Source organism: Bombus vosnesenskii, unplaced genomic scaffold (assembly GCF_011952255.1).
Source record: "Bombus vosnesenskii isolate JDL3184/JDL3185 unplaced genomic scaffold, Bvos_JDL3184-5_v1.1 scf7180000013266, whole genome shotgun sequence".
Taxonomy (NCBI): Eukaryota; Metazoa; Arthropoda; class Insecta; order Hymenoptera; family Apidae; genus Bombus; species Bombus vosnesenskii.
Genome location: NW_022882926.1, coordinates 1593097 through 1611530, shown reverse-complemented (window position 1 = coordinate 1611530; position 18434 = coordinate 1593097). Strand labels below are relative to the sequence as shown.

General features: G+C 26.6%; 8 protein-coding genes and 1 non-coding gene across 15 annotated transcripts; 4 read left to right on the top strand and 5 right to left on the bottom strand.

Moving 5' to 3' along the window:
- Positions 1 to 101: 101 nt before the first annotated feature.
- Positions 102 to 1295, bottom strand: LOC117230284. Its single transcript, XM_033487562.1, has 4 exons — positions 825 to 1295; positions 562 to 717; positions 356 to 486; positions 102 to 282 (listed from the first exon to the last, which is right to left on the bottom strand). Exons 1-4 carry the CDS (start codon positions 1156 to 1158, stop codon positions 151 to 153), a joined length of 753 nt encoding a protein of 250 aa, XP_033343453.1. The 5' UTR covers positions 1159 to 1295; the 3' UTR covers positions 102 to 150.
- A 478-nt stretch (positions 1296 to 1773) lies between these two features.
- LOC117230275 (RNA-binding protein NOB1) lies at positions 1774 to 3922 on the top strand. Its single transcript, XM_033487538.1, has 6 exons — positions 1774 to 1958; positions 2140 to 2272; positions 2360 to 2571; positions 2650 to 3121; positions 3183 to 3517; positions 3627 to 3922. The coding sequence occupies exons 1-6, from the start codon at positions 1887 to 1889 to the stop codon at positions 3885 to 3887; spliced, it is 1485 nt and encodes a 494-aa protein (XP_033343429.1). The 5' UTR covers positions 1774 to 1886; the 3' UTR covers positions 3888 to 3922.
- A 201-nt stretch (positions 3923 to 4123) lies between these two features.
- Positions 4124 to 4196, bottom strand: Trnam-cau. Its single transcript has one exon. It is a non-coding gene; the product is annotated as a tRNA-Met (tRNA).
- A 369-nt stretch (positions 4197 to 4565) lies between these two features.
- LOC117230220 (ribonuclease P protein subunit p40-like) lies at positions 4566 to 8460 on the top strand. Of its 2 annotated transcripts, XM_033487385.1 has the most exons (7): positions 4567 to 5053; positions 5158 to 5302; positions 5445 to 5609; positions 7530 to 7655; positions 7736 to 7919; positions 7991 to 8131; positions 8236 to 8340. In XM_033487385.1, exons 1-7 carry the CDS (start codon positions 4934 to 4936, stop codon positions 8240 to 8242), a joined length of 888 nt encoding a protein of 295 aa, XP_033343276.1. In that variant the 5' UTR covers positions 4567 to 4933; the 3' UTR covers positions 8243 to 8340. The 2 variants fall into 2 exon arrangements, with proteins under 2 accessions (XP_033343275.1, XP_033343276.1); XM_033487384.1 differs by having other exon boundaries at positions 4566 to 5053; positions 7991 to 8460.
- Positions 5603 to 7266, top strand: LOC117230217. Its single transcript, XM_033487381.1, has one exon. It carries the CDS (start codon positions 5644 to 5646, stop codon positions 7213 to 7215), a length of 1572 nt encoding a protein of 523 aa, XP_033343272.1. The 5' UTR covers positions 5603 to 5643; the 3' UTR covers positions 7216 to 7266.
- Positions 8325 to 13183, bottom strand: LOC117230215 (kinesin-associated protein 3). Of its 4 annotated transcripts, XM_033487377.1 has the most exons (18): positions 13118 to 13170; positions 12977 to 13003; positions 12702 to 12819; positions 12446 to 12611; positions 12162 to 12368; positions 11945 to 12081; positions 11554 to 11881; positions 11305 to 11483; positions 10967 to 11236; positions 10667 to 10885; positions 10426 to 10591; positions 10218 to 10343; positions 10046 to 10150; positions 9849 to 9934; positions 9578 to 9764; positions 9416 to 9506; positions 9186 to 9327; positions 8325 to 9052 (listed from the first exon to the last, which is right to left on the bottom strand). In XM_033487377.1, the coding sequence occupies exons 2-17, from the start codon at positions 13000 to 13002 to the stop codon at positions 9189 to 9191; spliced, it is 2550 nt and encodes an 849-aa protein (XP_033343268.1). In that variant the 5' UTR covers position 13003; positions 13118 to 13170; the 3' UTR covers positions 8325 to 9052; positions 9186 to 9188. The 4 variants fall into 4 exon arrangements, 3 of the variants coding, with proteins under 3 accessions (XP_033343268.1, XP_033343270.1, XP_033343267.1); XR_004492727.1 differs by having other exon boundaries at positions 9130 to 9327; positions 12977 to 13183; XM_033487379.1 differs by having other exon boundaries at positions 10052 to 10150; positions 12977 to 13183.
- Positions 13184 to 13447: 264 nt separating this feature from the next.
- Positions 13448 to 14894, top strand: LOC117230221 (inosine-uridine preferring nucleoside hydrolase-like). Its single transcript, XM_033487387.1, has 4 exons — positions 13448 to 13879; positions 13949 to 14240; positions 14316 to 14452; positions 14527 to 14894. The coding sequence occupies exons 1-4, from the start codon at positions 13688 to 13690 to the stop codon at positions 14872 to 14874; spliced, it is 969 nt and encodes a 322-aa protein (XP_033343278.1). The 5' UTR covers positions 13448 to 13687; the 3' UTR covers positions 14875 to 14894.
- On the bottom strand, positions 14744 to 15756 carry LOC117230223 (UPF0184 protein C9orf16). Of its 2 annotated transcripts, XM_033487391.1 has the most exons (3): positions 15584 to 15756; positions 15215 to 15398; positions 14744 to 15110 (listed from the first exon to the last, which is right to left on the bottom strand). In XM_033487391.1, exons 1-2 carry the CDS (start codon positions 15690 to 15692, stop codon positions 15232 to 15234), a joined length of 276 nt encoding a protein of 91 aa, XP_033343282.1. In that variant the 5' UTR covers positions 15693 to 15756; the 3' UTR covers positions 14744 to 15110; positions 15215 to 15231. The 2 variants fall into 2 exon arrangements, with proteins under 2 accessions (XP_033343282.1, XP_033343281.1); XM_033487390.1 differs by lacking the exon at positions 14744 to 15110 and having other exon boundaries at positions 15155 to 15398.
- A 1070-nt stretch (positions 15757 to 16826) lies between these two features.
- Positions 16827 to 18431, bottom strand: LOC117230222 (peptidyl-prolyl cis-trans isomerase E). 2 transcript variants are annotated; one of them, XM_033487388.1, is made up of 4 exons: positions 18245 to 18431; positions 17970 to 18139; positions 17273 to 17635; positions 16827 to 17168 (listed from the first exon to the last, which is right to left on the bottom strand). In XM_033487388.1, the coding sequence occupies exons 1-4, from the start codon at positions 18276 to 18278 to the stop codon at positions 16851 to 16853; spliced, it is 885 nt and encodes a 294-aa protein (XP_033343279.1). In that variant the 5' UTR covers positions 18279 to 18431; the 3' UTR covers positions 16827 to 16850. The 2 variants fall into 2 exon arrangements, with proteins under 2 accessions (XP_033343279.1, XP_033343280.1); XM_033487389.1 differs by having other exon boundaries at positions 17273 to 17632.
- Positions 18432 to 18434: the final 3 nt, after the last annotated feature.

Sequence of the window (18434 nt, the reverse complement as noted above, 5' to 3'; positions counted from 1 at the left end):
TAATATTTAATTATTTGAAATTATCTCTTTATTATTATCTCTTAATTATTTGAAAAATCATTATGTCCAAGTTTTTCTTACAAATATATCAAAAACATAAATTACTTTTTATGCATGTTACTTTTTTTATTTTCAATTTCCTTTAAATTATTAATTATTTGATTCTAATATTAGTTTCTCAACAATTTCCTTCAGATCCCTGCGTCTTGCTTTCTCTAGAGCATGTATTAAATTTATTTTCCAATTGTTGTTACTATACTGAGTCATATATAATTTCAAAGCCTAAAAATTATTTATGTTACTTTTATGTAAAGAATTTTATGTGAAATAAATCCATATTATAATTATACTTTACTTTGTAACTCTGTTCTTTCAAGTGAAAAGGATGTTCGTGTTGAATTATATCAATTTGGTATTCAGGAACTTGTAAATATCTGAGGGTATCTCTCCAAGAGCGACCAATTCTTTCACTTATGCGTGATAATACTTAAAAAATATTTTTCACATTAATTTCATGGATAAATAAAAATATATGTATTGAGAAAAATAAATTATTCTTACTCATTTGTTGTAACATAGCTTCCTGTGTAGGATGACTGCTTTCAAGATCTTTATACTGTAATGTTGATTGATTTTCCACATCATCAAATACTTTTACTTGTGATGATCGGTTTTCAGTTACATATGATATTTTACATTTATCTTCATCTTTATTCTCTGTTATGTATTGCAGAAGTTATTTAGCATAATTAAAAGTGTATTATACCCAGACAAAAATGCAGAAACTGGATTAAAACAGATTATAAATGTTAAAACTAACTTACCATTTGATTCCTGATACATATTACGTGATAAAGGATATTGCATGTTTTGAATATAAATTTGATAATTCTTTAATTTGCTTTGTATTTGAAAATCATTTAAAAAATTATTTGATATATATAGAAGTGGTTCCACATTATAATAGCTTAGAACATCACGTTTTTCCAATGTGTCCAATAATGTTGATAAATCTTTAATCTGACTCAGTTTACGGTTTGAATCTACAGATTGCTTATAGTATTCCTTAAGTATATTTAATGCAATTTTATTAACATGACCTTCAGCAGCTGATAAGAATTCTTTACGTAGCCATATGTACTCTTGTTCCATTTTCATACTGGTTAGAGGAATCCCCTTTGTCAATTGAAAAACTTTTTGGTCACTGTTTAATGTTTTTCTCAACAATTTAGAAGTATCAAATGATCATCTCAACATTTTTATATAATTTCACATTCCTTTAATGAATATTTCTTTATATAGTTTCGTTAACTTAAGTATAACAAATTTTGTAGTAATATTAGGGAATATAACAACAATAAATATAGATTTTATTCAGTATGTAGTTGGTAAATAGTATAACTGTTATTTTAAAGTTTTATATAAAATTTAATGTTTAAATATTCAAAGAAGAACAATTGTTAACATAGTTTAAGAACAATTGTAAACATTTAAAATGGATGACAACAAAATATCTGATAATATACTTTGTTTATCTTTAATCATATGATTAAGCAATCAGGCACTACTAACATGGTTTTAGGGATTGTTTACATGAAAAAATATGCTATATTTGTTTGATATTTAAACAAATGGTATTCTTTTCTACAATTTTTTAGCAAACGATCTTCTTTTCCACATTTGCTAATTATGATTTATAAATAAATAAAATTAATTCATATAGTTTAGAATATAACTATGTATAATAATATAGTGTACTCGTATGCTCAACATACACCCATATATAATATTCATAGAAACGTGCACTAACCTTAATAAGTGCTAAACTTCTATAAAACACGTGGATATATACTTATGAAAGATTTATATTATAAAAATTGTTAAATATGAATGCAACACAGAAAGTGCAATACTTAGTTGTTGATACAAGTGCTTTTATCCGAAATGCATCCTTACAGGTGAAGTTTTTCTTATATCAGTGTAATGTCTTGATATGATTTACTTATTTTCTAAATATAATTTCATTAGTAACATTTATATTAATTATATGTTAATTATATTTGTCAATATTGATTTTATATAATCTTTCAATATTATACGAATATTAATAATATAATAATAAAGATATATGAATTTCAGGATGTTGGTGTAAATATAATAACAGAGCAAGATGTAGTAAATGAAGTTACAAGTAAAAGACAATTAAGAAGACTTGTCGTCTTACCATATGATTTAAAAATACAAAATGCATATTCTGAAAACATTAAATTTGGTAAAAAGATTTAATTTTTGTCCAGTAATGTCTTAACACATTAAATTGTAAATTCAATGTATACTAATTTTTATTTCATATTTATAGTGACAGAATTTGCTAAAAAGACTGGTGATTACACTAGTTTATCAGCTACTGATATAAAAGTAATTGCATTAACATATCAGCTGGAAAAAGAAAAAATAGGAACTGATCATTTAAGAAGTAAACCAACGGTAGCACAGACTCTAGATTCCAATGTTGAGAAAACTGAAGATCTTCGTACACCCTTAGCTGGCTTTTATATACCAGAGAAAAATGTAAATGTTTTTTCATTTAAATTAATGTAGTAATTTATTAAATGATTAATATAATAATTACATACTTTTAATGTACAGAAAGATGTTGTTGAAGATAATACAAAAGAATATAATGATGAGGAGTCAAAACAAGAAAAATGTATAGTAAATAATAAGAAGAATGAGATAGAAACAAATATGGAAAATAGCATAAAGAATATGAGTTATGAAAGAACAGAAGAAGAATCGGAATCAGACTATAAGGAATATAATGCTAGTGAATCCAATTATGAAACAGCAGATTCTGAAGTAGATCAAGACAGAACAAAAGATTTATCTACAATATTTTCAAAATTAACTTGTGACTCAACAAGTTTTATAGTTCAAGATAGAAATAATATTGAACATAATATTGATAATATTCTTGTTCCAATTAAGGAAAACTACGATGATACAGATCAGCATAGTGAATATGAAGATGGCAAAAGTGATGATAACAATGATAATAATTATGAATATGACGATGAAGGTGGCAATGATAATGATGATGATAGCGGTTGGATTACACCTGGTAAGATTTTTCAATATTTCATATAACTATCTGTATGAATAAAAAGTGTCCTTTATTTCAGGAAACATTCATAATATAAAGAAAGAATTTGATTCAGACTTTCTTGAACAAAAATCTGTAACTGTTGCATGTTTAACAATGGACTTTGCTATGCAAAATGTTTTAAAACAAATAGGATTAAATGTGATTTCATTAGATGGAAGAGTAATTAAACAAATGCGGACGTACATTTTTAGATGTTACGCGTGTTATAAAACTACTAGTATTATGACAAAAGTTTTCTGTCCTAGTTGTGGTAATAAGACATTGAAAAGAGTTGCAGTTACATTAAATGATGAAGGAAAACCAAAAGTTCATATCAATTTCCGGAAGCCAATTTCAAAAAAAGGAAAAAGAGTATGAATTTCATTTTTTTTTATTGTTGTTAATACATATGCTAATATTAATATTCTTAGAATAATAATAGTAATAATAATAATAATGTAAACGTTTTATGAATTTTCAGTTTTCTTTGCCGCTCCCAAAAGGTGGAAAACATGCAAACAATCCTATTCTTTGTGAAGATCAACCATTACCTCATCAAAGACCATCAAGACTAGCACGTACAAAAAATAATCCTTTAGAAGATGATTGTATAGCTGAATATTCTCCGTTTATTATGCGCGACGTACATTCTAAATCGGCTATGTTGGGCATAGGAACGAAAGGTCCTGTCAAATATTGGATGCAAAAAAATCCGAATGAAGTCAGAAGAAGAAAAAAATAATCATTATATTTTTATCTTTGTATTTATACATTTTTAAAATTACATTATAGAAAAAAAACCTTTTTGAATATATAAATTAATTTACCTATAATTTTTATTCTAATATTATAGAAATACTTTAAATAAATAAATAAATGAATAAGTTATGAACTACAATTAATAAGAATTAAGTACTTTCAAAAATTATTTCAATTTTACTCAAAATATTTACTATTCGTACAAATATGGAAAAAAATTGCCCCGGGTGAGGATCGAACTCACGACCTTAAGATTATGAGACTTACGCGCTGCCTACTGCGCTACCGAGGCACATATTTAGCTTTCTTATAATAATACAAAAGGAGAAGTAAATATTAAACAAAATATAAACATAAAGTAAAAACACGTATACTCATTTTAAAAGATAGCAATGCATGATGGCTGCTTATATAGTATTTGCGCATAAACATTCTAATAGTAAGAATCTAAATTTGACTCTTTAACCCGTTGAATGTCACGGGGGTCACTGGTGACCCCCGCGCCAATATTTGTAGAAATACATAATTTGAACAAATGTCAATAGTTATACATTTTTTATTATTACCACTGTTACTACAATGGTGCGACGAAATTAATGCAGTATAAAACATATAAAAATAGTTTTCTTTATACATGAAATATAGTTCCATTATATGCGCCCCCACCAGTGGCTGTTGAACATGGGAAAAGCCCTCTTTTTCTGTGTTTTACCTTAATGAATAATAACCCTAAGGAACGTTTCGACTTTAAAGGTGTTTGATGATAATTAAGGGCCTTGACTGTAAAGCAACAAATGCTAAATCTTGTAACGGTTCTTCAGAATTATTACGGGTCCGAATAATACTCATGGTTATAAGATGGCAACCATCTTGACCGAAAGATGGATTATAATTTGCGGTAGGCACCGGAACGTAGCAACGTGGAACAATTATTTAGTAACGCGAAGAAACAGTATGAGATAATTGATAATCGCAAAAAATAAGTGAATTGCGCGAAATCGCACGCGTGCCATTCAACGTGCATTAAAAATGCTTAGTCCAGAAGTATGGAACTTTAAACCACCTCAACATCATTTTTCTACCGAAAAAACAAATTACAAGAAAACTGATGTGCCAGATGTAGTCAAATTACATTATTTTAATCATTCTGTATGTAAAAAATGAATTGTAATCAATATTAATTTCAAATTTCATAAAAATGATGCTTTAAGAAATCTTTACATAATTCGCAATTACTGTTGGATTTTTGCCAGATATCTTTAATACTTCCTGATGCAGCTAGAATTCCGGATGAATTGCGAACTTGTCTTTCGGAAGACAGCGATTATTATCGAGTTAATGGGCTGAATGTATTTGAATTAATAAACAAAGAATTCATCGAAGCATTCGTTAAGAAAGGTAATCAATTAAATAATTTCCATTAACGTTTTTCAATGTTTGTCAATTGATCTTTATTTTTTGTACAAAAATTTTATTGAAAATATAATTGAAATAATAAAATGTTTTATTATATTTCATATATTCTTATAAATGCTTCCAGGAGAGTTGACACTTTTAACAATAGGAAATAGAATAGATGTAGACAATTCAGTTGCTGTTACACCAACTGGGCATTTAATATTATCTTTATTAACAGCAGATTTTCAGAAGCTTGGTTTAGAAGGCAAAGCTTCCTTCTTTGATCGTAAAGTGCAGACACGTTATGGTAAGTTCTAGGAAGGAAAGTAATAGAATTTAAAATGCCAAGAAAGCACCAGGTACATAAGCTAGTAGATCTAGCACTATACTCTATTGGAGAATTTGTAACTGTTTTTGGTAGATACTTGACAAAACATATTTGTGTGATTTCTAAAACAAATCCAGAATATGGATATGCTAAGTTACATTCAATGTTGAAATTTATGAAACATTTACTAAGTTACAATGTACCTAGACATCTATATGATAAAATGTCTAGAACAGTATTAGCTGCAATTGTTAATCTAGTCAAAGAAACTAGGGGTTCATATAATGAATATGCTTTAACTGCAACTTTTTTGTCAGAAATAACAGTTGCTCTTCATTTAACAGAAGTGGTTGTAGATACACATTTAAAAAGAATTGAATTTTCTGCTTGGCCTAAAATTATGCGTCATATTCTTTATAATAAATTGCCTGATATGGTTGGACTTGAAGTTTTGGATTTAGGCTCAGGATCAGCTGGTTGGAGAACATCTGATATTGAAAAAGTTATTATTAGTGGCGTAACTGCTATGCCAAATTTAGTATGTTTTATTTTATGCTTTGATTGCACAGATAGTATTATAGCAGCTCTATCTCAAAACTGTAAAAAGCTGCAGCAATTAGATGTAACTGCATCTAGATCTGTAACAGATCGGAGTGTTGGTCCTTTACTATCATGCAAATATTTAAAAAAAATTAAATTATGTAAAACTTCTGTGACTGTACCTGGTTATGCAACTCTCTTTCTAGAACACTTAAATGTAGAAGATATTGGTAGATGTGATGAATTTGGATATGTTTTAGAGCATATTCATCAGAAAGATATTAACAGTACAAATTCTTTTCATATAAAAACATTTGAGAGCCGAAATTTCAATGTGGAACATTTATATCTTTTAATTGATATGTGCCCATATATTACAAGTCTTTGTATATTACGTGATGAAAAAATTATGGATCTTACAATTTTAGCTGCACTTAATTATTTAACAGAATTAAAACTTCTATCTTGTGATTTTTATGCCCATGGAATAAAAACACTATTAGAAATAAAAGGTTGCACAATTACAAATTTACATTTGGAACATGTAGATGGAATTGACTTAAATGCACTTATATCTATAAGTCAATATTGCCCAAATATAAACAGTCTAGTTTTTTACAACTGTGAATTCTTAGAACAAGCACCAACTTATCCAAGAAAGTTTGCAATCCCGCCATTTCAGTATTTAGAAAGAATCAAATGTGTAGTAGAATGTGCAAACATGCATCTAGAGTTTTTACTCTCTCATTGTAAAAATATTAAATTTATTCAATTGGGTTCATCAACTGGTATTGGAGATGAAACAATAAGAAGAATATTTTCAGAAAATCCAATGCATAAATTAGAAGAGCTCAAAATATTGTATAGTCATGATTTATCAATGAAAACTATACAATTATTAATGCATTCTTGTGATAATTTATATCGTCTATCAGAATTAGAAAATTGGCAAGGAATATCTCCCACAGAATTAGATATGTTTAGAGAAGAGTTAAAAAATACTAATATTAATTTGGACACAAGTCCAAGCTTATCTTTTGCATAATACAATGTTAAACTTAACTAGATATTTATAAATGACTCAAGAAAAAAAAAATATATATTATGTAACTGAATGAAACAAAGTTATATATAATAATGAAAATAATATATGACTATTTGTATACAATATTTAAAAGTATAAAAAATCATAAAAAAATAAAAGTATCTATATATGTAAATTTCTTTTGTTTTTAGTAAAATACAAATAGCGTTTAAAGCTTCTAAGAGTTTACTAATTTAGATTATGTTTTTGAGTCATTAACATGCATTGTACATATATTTTTTTATTTTTTTTTTATCGGTAACTTGAATCAAAAGTTGTAACTATTGATTTAAAGTCTGAAAATTTTACACCTGGTAAGAAGAATTATGAACATGTTCAAACATCACTACAGGAGCGTCTTAATACAAAATTTGATGTTATTGTGTCATGGAATCCACCAGGTAGATCTTTTATTATCTTTAAATTTTACATATTTTTATGATACATTTTTATTCTATTTATTTTATTTTTATATTTTCAGATGAAAATTTGTGCCCTTCATCTGTGGCAGCATGGTTCCATAAACGCAAATACAGTGTATCTCTTTGTCAGCAAACGTTTTTACAAAGAATTGAATATTCTTTACCAATACCGATAATTTCGAATGAATTTGATAATGACAAATTTTTTGAATGGCTTGGAATTTTTAGTATCTGTGGTAACTTGTATGTATAATAAGTTTTAAACAAATGTTCAAACAGATTTAATTTTTAGAATAATAAATTAATTTTTTCAGAGGGAGTAATATAGAGAATGATTATGTAAACACATATAAATATCCATTGTCAGTTATAAATGTTGGTCAAGTATGGTATTTACAATGGACTGGTTTCTTCACAACAAAACAAATTAAAACTTTCTACAGTATTGTGGAAGAATATGTATCAATGAAAAACAGTTTACCTTGGGTTGCTTTACATGTCCAAGGATTTTTAGATAGCCCTGTTAGTTGGGATTTAAAAGAGCATACATTTTATACAGATGGTGACAATAGCTACACTATTGTATTTAGGCCAGGCGCTCATTCTATTATACGCAAAAGTTTAAGCTCAAATAATAAACCAAGGATCTTTCAATAATTGTAAATTTTATTATAATTGATGACAAGTATTTCTTTGTAAGAAGAAGAATTAAAATATATTATTGGTAATCCATACTTCCACTTATTATGATACATAGAATAATAAATGTTTGGGAGTAAGACTACTTTTTAACACATATAACACTGTTTTACATCAATATCTAAATTCTCAATATTTAAAATAAAGGAATGTGTATCTGATAGTTAAGTAAAGAATACAATTTTATATACTGTCTTGATATAAAATAGATTTTTATAAATTATTAACTCGGACTATGGGGTTTTACAATTTTTTGTTTTTTTTGCTGCTGCCTATCAATTTTTTGCTATTAAATGTTATGCAACAAAAGCATATGTGTAGTACCGTATTATTACTAAAACTATTTTTTCATTTGTAGCATAATAGCATTATAATATTGCACATGCTAAAATATATAGTGAACAAAATTATCACATTAATTGTATCAATTATTTTATAAAGATACAAAGCTATAAATCAGTCTGAACTAAATATTTTCATTCATAAATTAAATTAATTTATAAAAAATAAAATTTTTTAAAAATAAAATATTACATTATGAGATCAAAATAATTTATCACGTACACAGTTTTTAAAGCTTTTTAAGATTTGTCCATGAATAAATACGTATATAATAAACTATTTAAAAGTTGCTACAGATGTTAATTTTGTTGCTTTAATGGTGCACAGTGCATCACCTAAAATGAGAAGAGTTAATTATGCCTTAATTATCATAATAATTAAAATTAGTTCCATTAAATTCATTAAAATGTACGTAATCAAACAAAGTAACTATTACATTATTAACGTATAATTTTATATAATATTGACCTTCTATATTAGTACATGTGAACCGTCTGATTCAGGAAATTTGACTTTAGAATTGTAATAAAGATCGTCCATACCAGAACTAACGGACATACGAGACTTAGAACGTGCCATAAGTTCACCTAGTTCATCAAAATCTTTATACCTAAAATATGAATATTAAAAAAGTATGTGATGTTATTATACTTAATAATTTTGGATTTTCAATGGATTTATACATATATGTAGCTTACCTACTAACTGGACGACTTTGATTTTCAGATGACTCTGATGAATTTTTCATAATTGAAAATCGATCATCTGTATTAAATGATGCTACATTACCTGTTAAATGTATAACATTGATTCAATAACACAACATTTATTTCATCAAATAAAATATAAAAATCATTTACCCGATGGAAAGAGCATTGTATGCTTTAAGAGATCACCATTCATAAATGGAGAAAGACTGTCATCTTCTTCTGGTAATAAGTGATTGCTACTATCATTTGTTATAGATTCTACCATTTCCAACCATTGTTGATTATGTGATCTGAACTTTTCTACTGTTATGCGAGCTGCCCAATTTTTATCACACATCTAAAAGTTCATGATACAAATTTATTTATTGTTCTAAAATAATATTACTCAGTATATGTAAAATTATTTTACAAATCTACTTACCGCAATAACATCTAAACACGCATCACATACTTTCCTAATTGCTGGATTTTTATCATGCATAAGATCTATTAAATACCCAGGTGCTTCTGCAAGTAACAAAAATATTTCAGCAATAAGAAACATGTCAAATTTTCTATTTTTATATAGGTTTTACCAATGCTATGTTTTGATAACAAAGCAGGAATTTTGATTATTACCATTACCAGTCTCGCGTATTAAATAATCCCTTGTCGAATCATGTTTAGATATTTGATAAAAAACATAAATTATTTGTAAAACCATTTCATCATCCTCTTGTTTTGCTAAAATAAAATTATTTTTTATTAAAATAATATTATTGTTTATACATATTTGTAATAATATACAAACCTTTAAGAAGCTCAATAAGAGATAGCAATATATCGGCTTTGCACAGCAAACGTGCACAATCTTCGTCAAATGCAGCAGTACCCAAAAATATTACAATTTCAAGTACTAAATCGTCTGGAGCTTTACCTGGATAAAACCAAATGCGTATAAATGAAATATAAAATATTTAAAAATAAGGTGTTTATATAATTTGATATGAATGTTGAACCTGGAACAAGATTATTGCGTATCCATGGTATCAAATCACATCGATGAAGTATTTGCGAATAATCCAAATCAGGTAGTTCTAAATTTCCTAATACACCTATAACTTCAAGCACAAAATCTTGAGAATCTGATTGATTTAAGGCCATAGCAAAATCACCCACAAATTCCTAGCAGTAATTAAAGGTAATTTTTAAATATTTTTATTAAAAACAATTGTTTCATACAATAATTTAATTACTTACAACAAAGTTCTCTTTTGTTGAATCGTGTTGAGAAATATTTCGAATCATTTTCATTATTAAAGGATCTTGAGTCCGAAATGCTTTTTTTATGAGACCTTGTAAACGATTGTTTTCTACCATAAGTTGCGCGTTTTTGCCGTTAATTGCTAGATTTATACCAAGTGCTATTAATTCTAGCTTTGGTTGATCATCTTCAGAATTTAGGATCATATTTGTGATCTTAAAAACGTTTAAATATAATATATTTTATATGAATCATAAACGTTATTTATAGTTATACTAAAATACTTTATTACTTACCATTTGGATACATTCAGTATTTGTAAACATAGCTTTTACTTTATCATCCATACTGGCATGATATAATAAACCCAAAATTGTCGTTTTATTTTTAATGTCACTTTGACCAAGTAGTTTAATTAACTTTGGTAATATACCCACTCTTATCATTTTTGCTCTGAGTTTTGCATCAAAGGAAAGATTGAATAGTAATTTTAAAGTACTTAAAACAAGATCTGCATTATTGCTCTGAAGAAGTCTTGGAATCTTTTCGATAATATTTTTCTCTGCCTAAAAAAATAGTTATAAATAAATAAATATATACCACTACTATGTGAATCTCCAATTTAAAATGTTACCATAAGATCCTTATTCTCGCGAAATATAGATAACTTTTTTAGAAATGCTATAACAAGTATTAACAGATCTATATTTGTCCTATCTAATGTTTTGATGAGCATACCAATTACATTCTTTTTGCGCATTTTTCTTTCAACTTCCATATTTTCAGCAATATTTAATAACAAATAAAATGCAACTGTAAAATAGGTATATATGTAATATTTAAAGAGTATTAATATTAACAAAATATGAAATTATGTACCAACCTCGTAATAGTTGTTCCTGCTTTTTTATTAAATTTTTGAATTTTTTACGACTTTTCTCAAGTTCTTCTTTTAATTTCTTTATATCATTTTCAGTTACAGTAACAGTTACTTCATTAGATCGTTTTTTAATTTCATAATCTAAAGGACCATCTGTATTCCAAATATCATCAACGACTTTTGTTTTCTTGTCGCAATTATCATTTCCAGTTGAAAAAAATGTCAATCCTGTAGTATTTTCGAAATGTCGCCTACGTTTTTCCATATCCTCTTTCCATTGATCAAATCGACGTAATTCAAAGTCAATTATATCCATACACAATGATCCAATCTAAATAAATTCTTAAATATATTCTTATCTTTTCCCATTCTACTTTGTTCTTACAGTACTTACCCTGTATTCAAGAACAATATTATGAAATTGACTATATGTTGAAAAACAGAAGAAAATGTATACAATATTTGTAGATAATTCTATGCTCCTTCTCCAATCTTCTCTTAGAACTCTAGCTAAAGCACTTAACAAAGATTCTATAAAAATTGATATTAATTATTTGTAATCAGAACAGCAGATGAATGTAAGTTAATAACTATTATATAATATTTAATACCATTTTTTGTTAATTCATGAAGATTATCAGGTACTCTTGCTAACTGTAGAATTAGTGATGAACCTTTGATTTTTCCTGGTATTTCTTCATATAATAATTCAATATAATTATCAACATTGCTAATGATTGCTCGTTCTGTTTCACCATTATCTGTAGATACTGAATTTGATGATGTTGGTCTTGATAGTTGAGAATTATTATCACTGTCTACCATAAAATAAATATATAATAAAAGAAATGGGAAATATCATTAAAAACAATTTCTTATGCATATGCAAACTTACTTATAGTATCATTTGTTTTACGATTTTGAAGATAGTAAATTAATTGTTCTACTTCATGAAGCTTCGATTCATGTATCAAAGAACATTTTTCAATTACTTCTTTAGCTAAAAGTGATACATTTGTGTCTGAATTTAAACTTTTTAGTCGAATTATTTTTTGACATTCCTGTAAATGTATTGTAATTTATAATCACATAATCATTCCAATCTTCCCAATCTTTCCAATCAAAATAGAAATAAATTATTTAAAACTTACTTTACGATCTCCTAACATAGGATCTCCTAATTCACCCAAGATTAATGCTTCAACATCATAATTTACTACTAAAGCTCTCTCTGTTGGATGCACATCTAAAGTGCCAGATCTCACTTTTCTAAATTTGGAAAATGCATATAATATAGTTACAAACTATGTATTAATTCAAAGAGATATAAAATATTAAATATAAAATCTAAATGTATATTTCTCAAATTCATGTAACAACTATATAATGTATAATTCATAGTATATTGATGTGATAAAATACTTACCGTTTTAGAAACTTTGCCTCATCCATTTTAATATTTTATTTGCAATTTAAAACATGAGAATATGGTATATATTATGATATTATTTCGTCAATTCTTTCGTAATTACTTCATTTTGATGGAAAAAATCAAGATTATAACTACCGTTTATAATTCGTTTAGGTCCTTTCGTCGCCCTGTTATTCCAATATCTTTTTGGTTCAAAATTACGCCATCTACTATAGCCTAATGTACTATCTTCGAAATTCAAACTATGATTAGCAGTAGATAAGGTAATAATAATTTAGAAAAATATAAGAATTATTGTTAATATTTTATTAATACAATTTAGTCGATATAGTGTACAATTTAAAAAACTATATAATGGCTAAAATCGATTTTGTCTGCACTTATATTTTAAATTCACCTACCTATATAGTACCTTATATGTGATATATGTATATATAACTATATATGTGTATACATAAACCTATAAATACATACATCTGGAGTTAAACTAAATCAAATCTTAAAGTGTGCTTAATGAGATTAAAATTAATGTTTGTTACAAATACCTACAATAAGAAATTAAAATATTTAACACCTGTACATAATAATTCAATTTAATATACATTTATTTACATTATAACAAGTAAAATATCTGTAAACTATAAAGTAGTAAACTAATAAGCTCTTTATATTATAAAATAAAAAGTAAAATATTTTTCAATTAAGATGGCAGAAACCAAAGTTATCATTGATTGTGATGCTGGTATAGATGATGCACTAGCATTAATAATATTAATTGCTGCTCATAAACAAAAGAAAATTCAGATTGAAGCGATTACTTGTGTCAATGGCAATACAACTGTAGACAATGTGGTAAAAAATGTATTTAGAACTTTAGATGTTTGTAAGGCAACAGATGTAAGTTCTAGTTTTTTTTACATATTCTGTGTTTTTAACAAATGTATGTTAAATACTTTATTATTTTAGATACCAGTTTATCAAGGAGCATACGCACCTTTAGTTTGCATTAAAAATGCAGTTCAGGATCATTATCATGGCATTGATGGATTTGGAGATGTATATAATACCCAGATAGATACAAGTAAATTAGAACACGAACATGCTGCATATGCATTGAATAAGATTGTATCAAAACATCCCAATGAAGTGAATGTCTTATGTATAGGACCATTAACAAACATAGCATTAGCTATAAAAATGTACCCCCAATTTGTGGACCATGTGAAAGAATTTTACATTATGGGAGGAAATGCAACAGGTGATATTTATTCTCTTTATTTATTTTTATTAATCATGTTTTCGTACTTTTATTCACCTTCATTATATACATTAGCACAAGGAAATATTACACCTCAAGCAGAATTTAATTTTTACATGGATCCAGAAAGTGTACATATAGTATTTAATAATAATAAAAATCCTTTGAGGCTGTTACCATGGGAAACATGTTTAAAATCTTGTATTTCACATGTGTGTATATTGATTTAAGTACTGTGTAAACTACTATCTAATAGATATCAATAACTTAATTTAATACTTTTTAGGAATGGCGGAGAGACGTATTAGGTAAAATGGATAAACCTTGCATTCAGCTTATGAATGATATTGAATATGCATATCAAAAGACAAGAAAAAGACGATTTCCTAATTATATTACATGTGATGCAATTTTAGCTGCAATATTATTAAAGCCAGAAATTGCTCAAAATGTAGTGCCATATCATGCTGATATTGAATTAAATGGTACTAGAACACGAGGTCAGGTTGTACTTGATCATTTATTGTTAAATGAACCTAATGTACTCCTAATTCAAGATTTTGATTCAGAAAGTTTTAAAAAACTTTTAATATTTTCTGTAGATAACTTAGATTATAATATGACAAATATATAATAAAGTTAAACTACAATATGTACATGAATAATATTTTGCGCATATATATATATTTTTATATTTGGTTTATTATTATATAGAAACACAAGAATGATTTTATATATTACTCAAATTCTAACAGGAATGTTCCCAATTTTTAAATATTTAGACAATGCCACATTGTACTATAAAACAGTAAAAAATATAATGTCATACTGTTTTATTATTCAATATATGTATTTACAATATATTATCATCTGGAACAGTAAAAAGGTTAATTTATTGTAATGTAAAACATTGTAAAAATTTGAAATATATTATTAATGGAGTATAAATATGTATTTTCGGGGTATAATTATACCTATTTCAAACAAAATATTATAAATCCGATTTCACGGAATTCTGGAATTCTTGAAATTGTTTTCTTGCTTCTCGATTTGATTGTAATAACTGAATCAATTCTGCACGAATATCGTCATTTTTTTGTTCGAGGTTATCCAAAACTGAATTAAGCTGATCTAATTGAGCATTTATAGCTTCAAATTCTAAAATCAGAAAATTTGAATACATATGTTTTATTCAATAAAACTATACATTCTATACGTAGAATTTTATTAAAAATATAATATGTAAATATGTATATGCAAAGAAACTATATATACCAAATACTAGACAAACTAAGAAAACAGTTTATCTATCTTGTATATTTTTATATAAAATTATTATTTACCAGCATCATTACAATTTTCTTCATCTTCTTCATTTTCCCATCCGTTTTTATCGTCTCCTTGATTTTCCTTTGGCCGCACTGCGTTCTGAACCATATTTTCATCTGCCATTACCTTTATCTACCATTATCGTTCGATGTGATATACATATAAATAAAATTTTGATTATATACATAATAGTACATAAATGTTAAAATTAGCAGAGTTGCAATTTGAAGTGAATAATTTTGCCTTTTATAACTGCTACTGTATGAATACAAATTATATAATTATAAGATCAGGTTTTTTGTACATTGCAAATATATCCTAAATCTAACCTATTTCGAAAAATAAACTATTAGTAATCATATGAAAATATAATTTTGTACAAGACATTTAAGATTTAATTATTTTAAAAATATAAATAACATATTTTTAAATTGCAATATTTTATTAGAGATATAAACAAAATTGCATACTACGCAAATATATGAAATATTTAATAAAATAAAATATAATTTTAACAACTTATAAAAGTAATTTCATAAACAATATTTAGAATCTACTTCGTAATACATCAGCAGCAGCAATAGTTTCACCAGTAATGTATGAAGCATCATTACTTGCTAAAAATGTAGCAACTTTTGTTGTATCATCTGATTTACCAAACCTCTACATTGGTATTGTTGATAATATTGCTTTCCCTAATTCATATTTATGAAGTTATGTAAAATATTATTATGTATTATTAATAATATAGTAAGATAGTAACAAAAGAATACAAAAAAAAATGTATCATTTGTGAAAATTTAGTCTTTATAACACCAGGTGCTATGCAATTTAAACGAATTCTTTCAGACGCAAGAGTAGCAGCAGCTACTTCATTTATTTTTAATAAAGCAGTTTGCTAATGCAATATACGCTGAAATGCTGCAATATAAATTTTCAATTGCAATTCATCATGAAATATACATGATAATGCTCAGTATAAAATACAAGAATTACATCTATGATATCAGATGTATGTGTTAGTACTTAAAACACGTTTTTTAAAAGAAAATTTCTTAATTAAATCTTAAAATTTATAATTGAAAGAAAATTTTGTAAATCAGAGCTCAAGCTGAAAAATAAATAATTATAGGACTGTGTATTTTCTTTATCATAATTACATATAACATTCTTACATACATTTTTTGTTTGATTAGCACTTTTCATAAATTTGTTTATTAAAAACTCTAACTGATAAAAAATCTGTGAAAACTGATATAATTAAGTAATAAATGTGATTATTTAAGTCAATTCTCCACAAGCTATTATAACAACTTTCTGAGTAGGAGTGCCTGTTTTTGTTCCACATTTTTCCATTTTTTTTAAAACATCTAAACCACTAAGAACATGTCCAAACACTACATGTTTTCCATCTAGCCAATCTGTACGTGCTGTACATATGAAAAATTGTGATCCATTTGTATTTGGACCAGAATTTGCCATTGACAATGTACCTGGTCCTGTATGTTTTAGTTCAAAATTTTCATCATCAAATTTATTTCCATAGATTGACTTTCCTCCTGTTCCATTATGATTTGTAAAATCTCCTCCTTGACACATCTACATTTGTGTATATAAGGAATATAGATCCACTATTACACTTGTTATATAAAAGATACATGAAAAAAAGTATTTAACTTTGTAAGAGAATAAATAAAGGATACAAATTCTGGAATAATTCTATGAAAAGTGCTTCCTTGATAACCATATCCCTTTTCATGAGTACAAAGAGCACGAAAATTTTCAGCAGTCTTTGGTACAATATCAGCTCTCAACATCATAATAATTCTACCCACTTCTTGTTTTCCGATACTAATATCAAAATATACTTGAGGATTCTGTTTTCCTTTTTTTGGTTGTACTGTATCACTTGATTTTGTATTATCATCATTTTTAAGTGTTTCACCTGCATGCTCTTGTAACCATACATCATCAGCCCAAACAGGTTTCGATGAACCTTCCTTTATCTTCTGCGGTTTTGCAATATTTACTCTGATTGTTCGGCCAAACAACTCAGAATCATTCTGCTTATTCAAGATAAGGTTTGATAAAATTTATGGATTAAATGATTTTAAAACGATCAATATTATAATGATTAAATAAATGGAATTAGTTTTTTGTCCACATTTATATGAATCTCATAGTAATAGATAGAAGAGAATATAATATACATTGTTTTTTTTATATTAAATTCTTCAAACTTTTTTTTGTATAATTGTTATTGCAAAGATAGAACAAAATGTTAAAAGAGCAAATATTACATATATTATCGAAAGAATTTGAGATTGAGAGATTTGGCAGATCTTTGTTATAAAACTATATTAAATAACTCACACAGATAGTGTTGTTTTATACATGTACCATATTATCAATTGCTGCTGCTGCATCTTCTGCACTTTCAAACTCAATAAAAGCAAATCCTCTATGTTTCTCTGATTCATAATCTAATGGTATTTGTACATCGACAATTTCTCCAAAAGGTATAAATGCCGCATGTAATACTTTTTCATCAACCTCTTCGGCTAAGCCTCCTAGATATCGAAAATAGTAATAAACAAGATATATAAATTATATTAAAAATAGGTTATATTATCATAATATATAGGTAGAATTAATAGTAACAAATTGCTACCTACCCACATAAATAGTTCTTTTCGTATTCGTACTCATGGTGCATAAAATTCTTGTATGCTTTTTGTTTTGTAGAATATGATACTGTAATAAACATTTAAATCCGATAATAATTTTATTGACTGAAGGACGCCGGCGCGCCGGCTACACACACTATTCCAAAGTCGAAGAATAAACTGGAATACGTGTATAGGT

Excerpts from the sequence above, each read along its gene's own strand:
- LOC117230284 (XM_033487562.1), bottom strand. The coding sequence starts at position 1,158 with ATGAAAATGGAACAAGAGTACATATGGCTACGTAAAGAATTCTTATCA. Across the intron at positions 718-824 it reads TATGTATCAGGAATCAAATG|AGAATAAAGATGAAGATAAA; the intron begins GTAAGTTAGTTT and ends AATACATAACAG. Across the intron at positions 487-561 it reads AGCTATGTTACAACAAATGA|TATTATCACGCATAAGTGAA; the intron begins GTAAGAATAATT and ends ATATTTTTTAAG.
- LOC117230275 (XM_033487538.1), top strand. The coding sequence starts at position 1,887 with ATGAATGCAACACAGAAAGTGCAATACTTAGTTGTTGATACAAGTGCT. Across the intron at positions 2,273-2,359 it reads TTCTGAAAACATTAAATTTG|TGACAGAATTTGCTAAAAAG; the intron begins GTAAAAAGATTT and ends TCATATTTATAG. Across the intron at positions 2,572-2,649 it reads TTTATATACCAGAGAAAAAT|AAAGATGTTGTTGAAGATAA; the intron begins GTAAATGTTTTT and ends TTTAATGTACAG.
- LOC117230220 (XM_033487384.1), top strand. The coding sequence starts at position 4,934 with ATGCTTAGTCCAGAAGTATGGAACTTTAAACCACCTCAACATCATTTT. Across the intron at positions 5,610-7,529 it reads TAAAGTGCAGACACGTTATG|TTGTAACTATTGATTTAAAG; the intron begins GTAAGTTCTAGG and ends TTGAATCAAAAG. Across the intron at positions 7,920-7,990 it reads TTTAGTATCTGTGGTAACTT|AGGGAGTAATATAGAGAATG; the intron begins GTATGTATAATA and ends TAATTTTTTCAG.
- LOC117230217 (XM_033487381.1), top strand. The coding sequence starts at position 5,644 with ATGCCAAGAAAGCACCAGGTACATAAGCTAGTAGATCTAGCACTATAC.
- LOC117230215 (XM_033487376.1), bottom strand. The coding sequence starts at position 13,002 with ATGGATGAGGCAAAGTTTCTAAAACG. Across the intron at positions 12,369-12,445 it reads TAAAACAAATGATACTATAA|ACAGTGATAATAATTCTCAA; the intron begins GTAAGTTTGCAT and ends ATTTTATGGTAG. Across the intron at positions 11,484-11,553 it reads GCAGGAACAACTATTACGAG|TTGCATTTTATTTGTTATTA; the intron begins GTTGGTACATAA and ends CCTATTTTACAG.
- LOC117230221 (XM_033487387.1), top strand. The coding sequence starts at position 13,688 with ATGGCAGAAACCAAAGTTATCATTGATTGTGATGCTGGTATAGATGAT. Across the intron at positions 13,880-13,948 it reads ATGTTTGTAAGGCAACAGAT|ATACCAGTTTATCAAGGAGC; the intron begins GTAAGTTCTAGT and ends TTATTATTTTAG. Across the intron at positions 14,453-14,526 it reads TAAAATCTTGTATTTCACAT|GAATGGCGGAGAGACGTATT; the intron begins GTGTGTATATTG and ends AATACTTTTTAG.
- LOC117230223 (XM_033487391.1), bottom strand. The coding sequence starts at position 15,692 with ATGGCAGATGAAAATATGGTTCAGAACGCAGTGCGGCCAAAGGAAAAT. Across the intron at positions 15,399-15,583 it reads AGAAAATTGTAATGATGCTG|AATTTGAAGCTATAAATGCT; the intron begins GTAAATAATAAT and ends TTCTGATTTTAG.
- LOC117230222 (XM_033487388.1), bottom strand. The coding sequence starts at position 18,278 with ATGAGTACGAATACGAAAAGAACTATTTATGTGG. Across the intron at positions 18,140-18,244 it reads GAAAAGAACTATTTATGTGG|GAGGCTTAGCCGAAGAGGTT; the intron begins GTAGGTAGCAAT and ends TTCGATATCTAG. Across the intron at positions 17,636-17,969 it reads CAGCAGCAATTGATAATATG|CAGAATGATTCTGAGTTGTT; the intron begins GTACATGTATAA and ends ATCTTGAATAAG.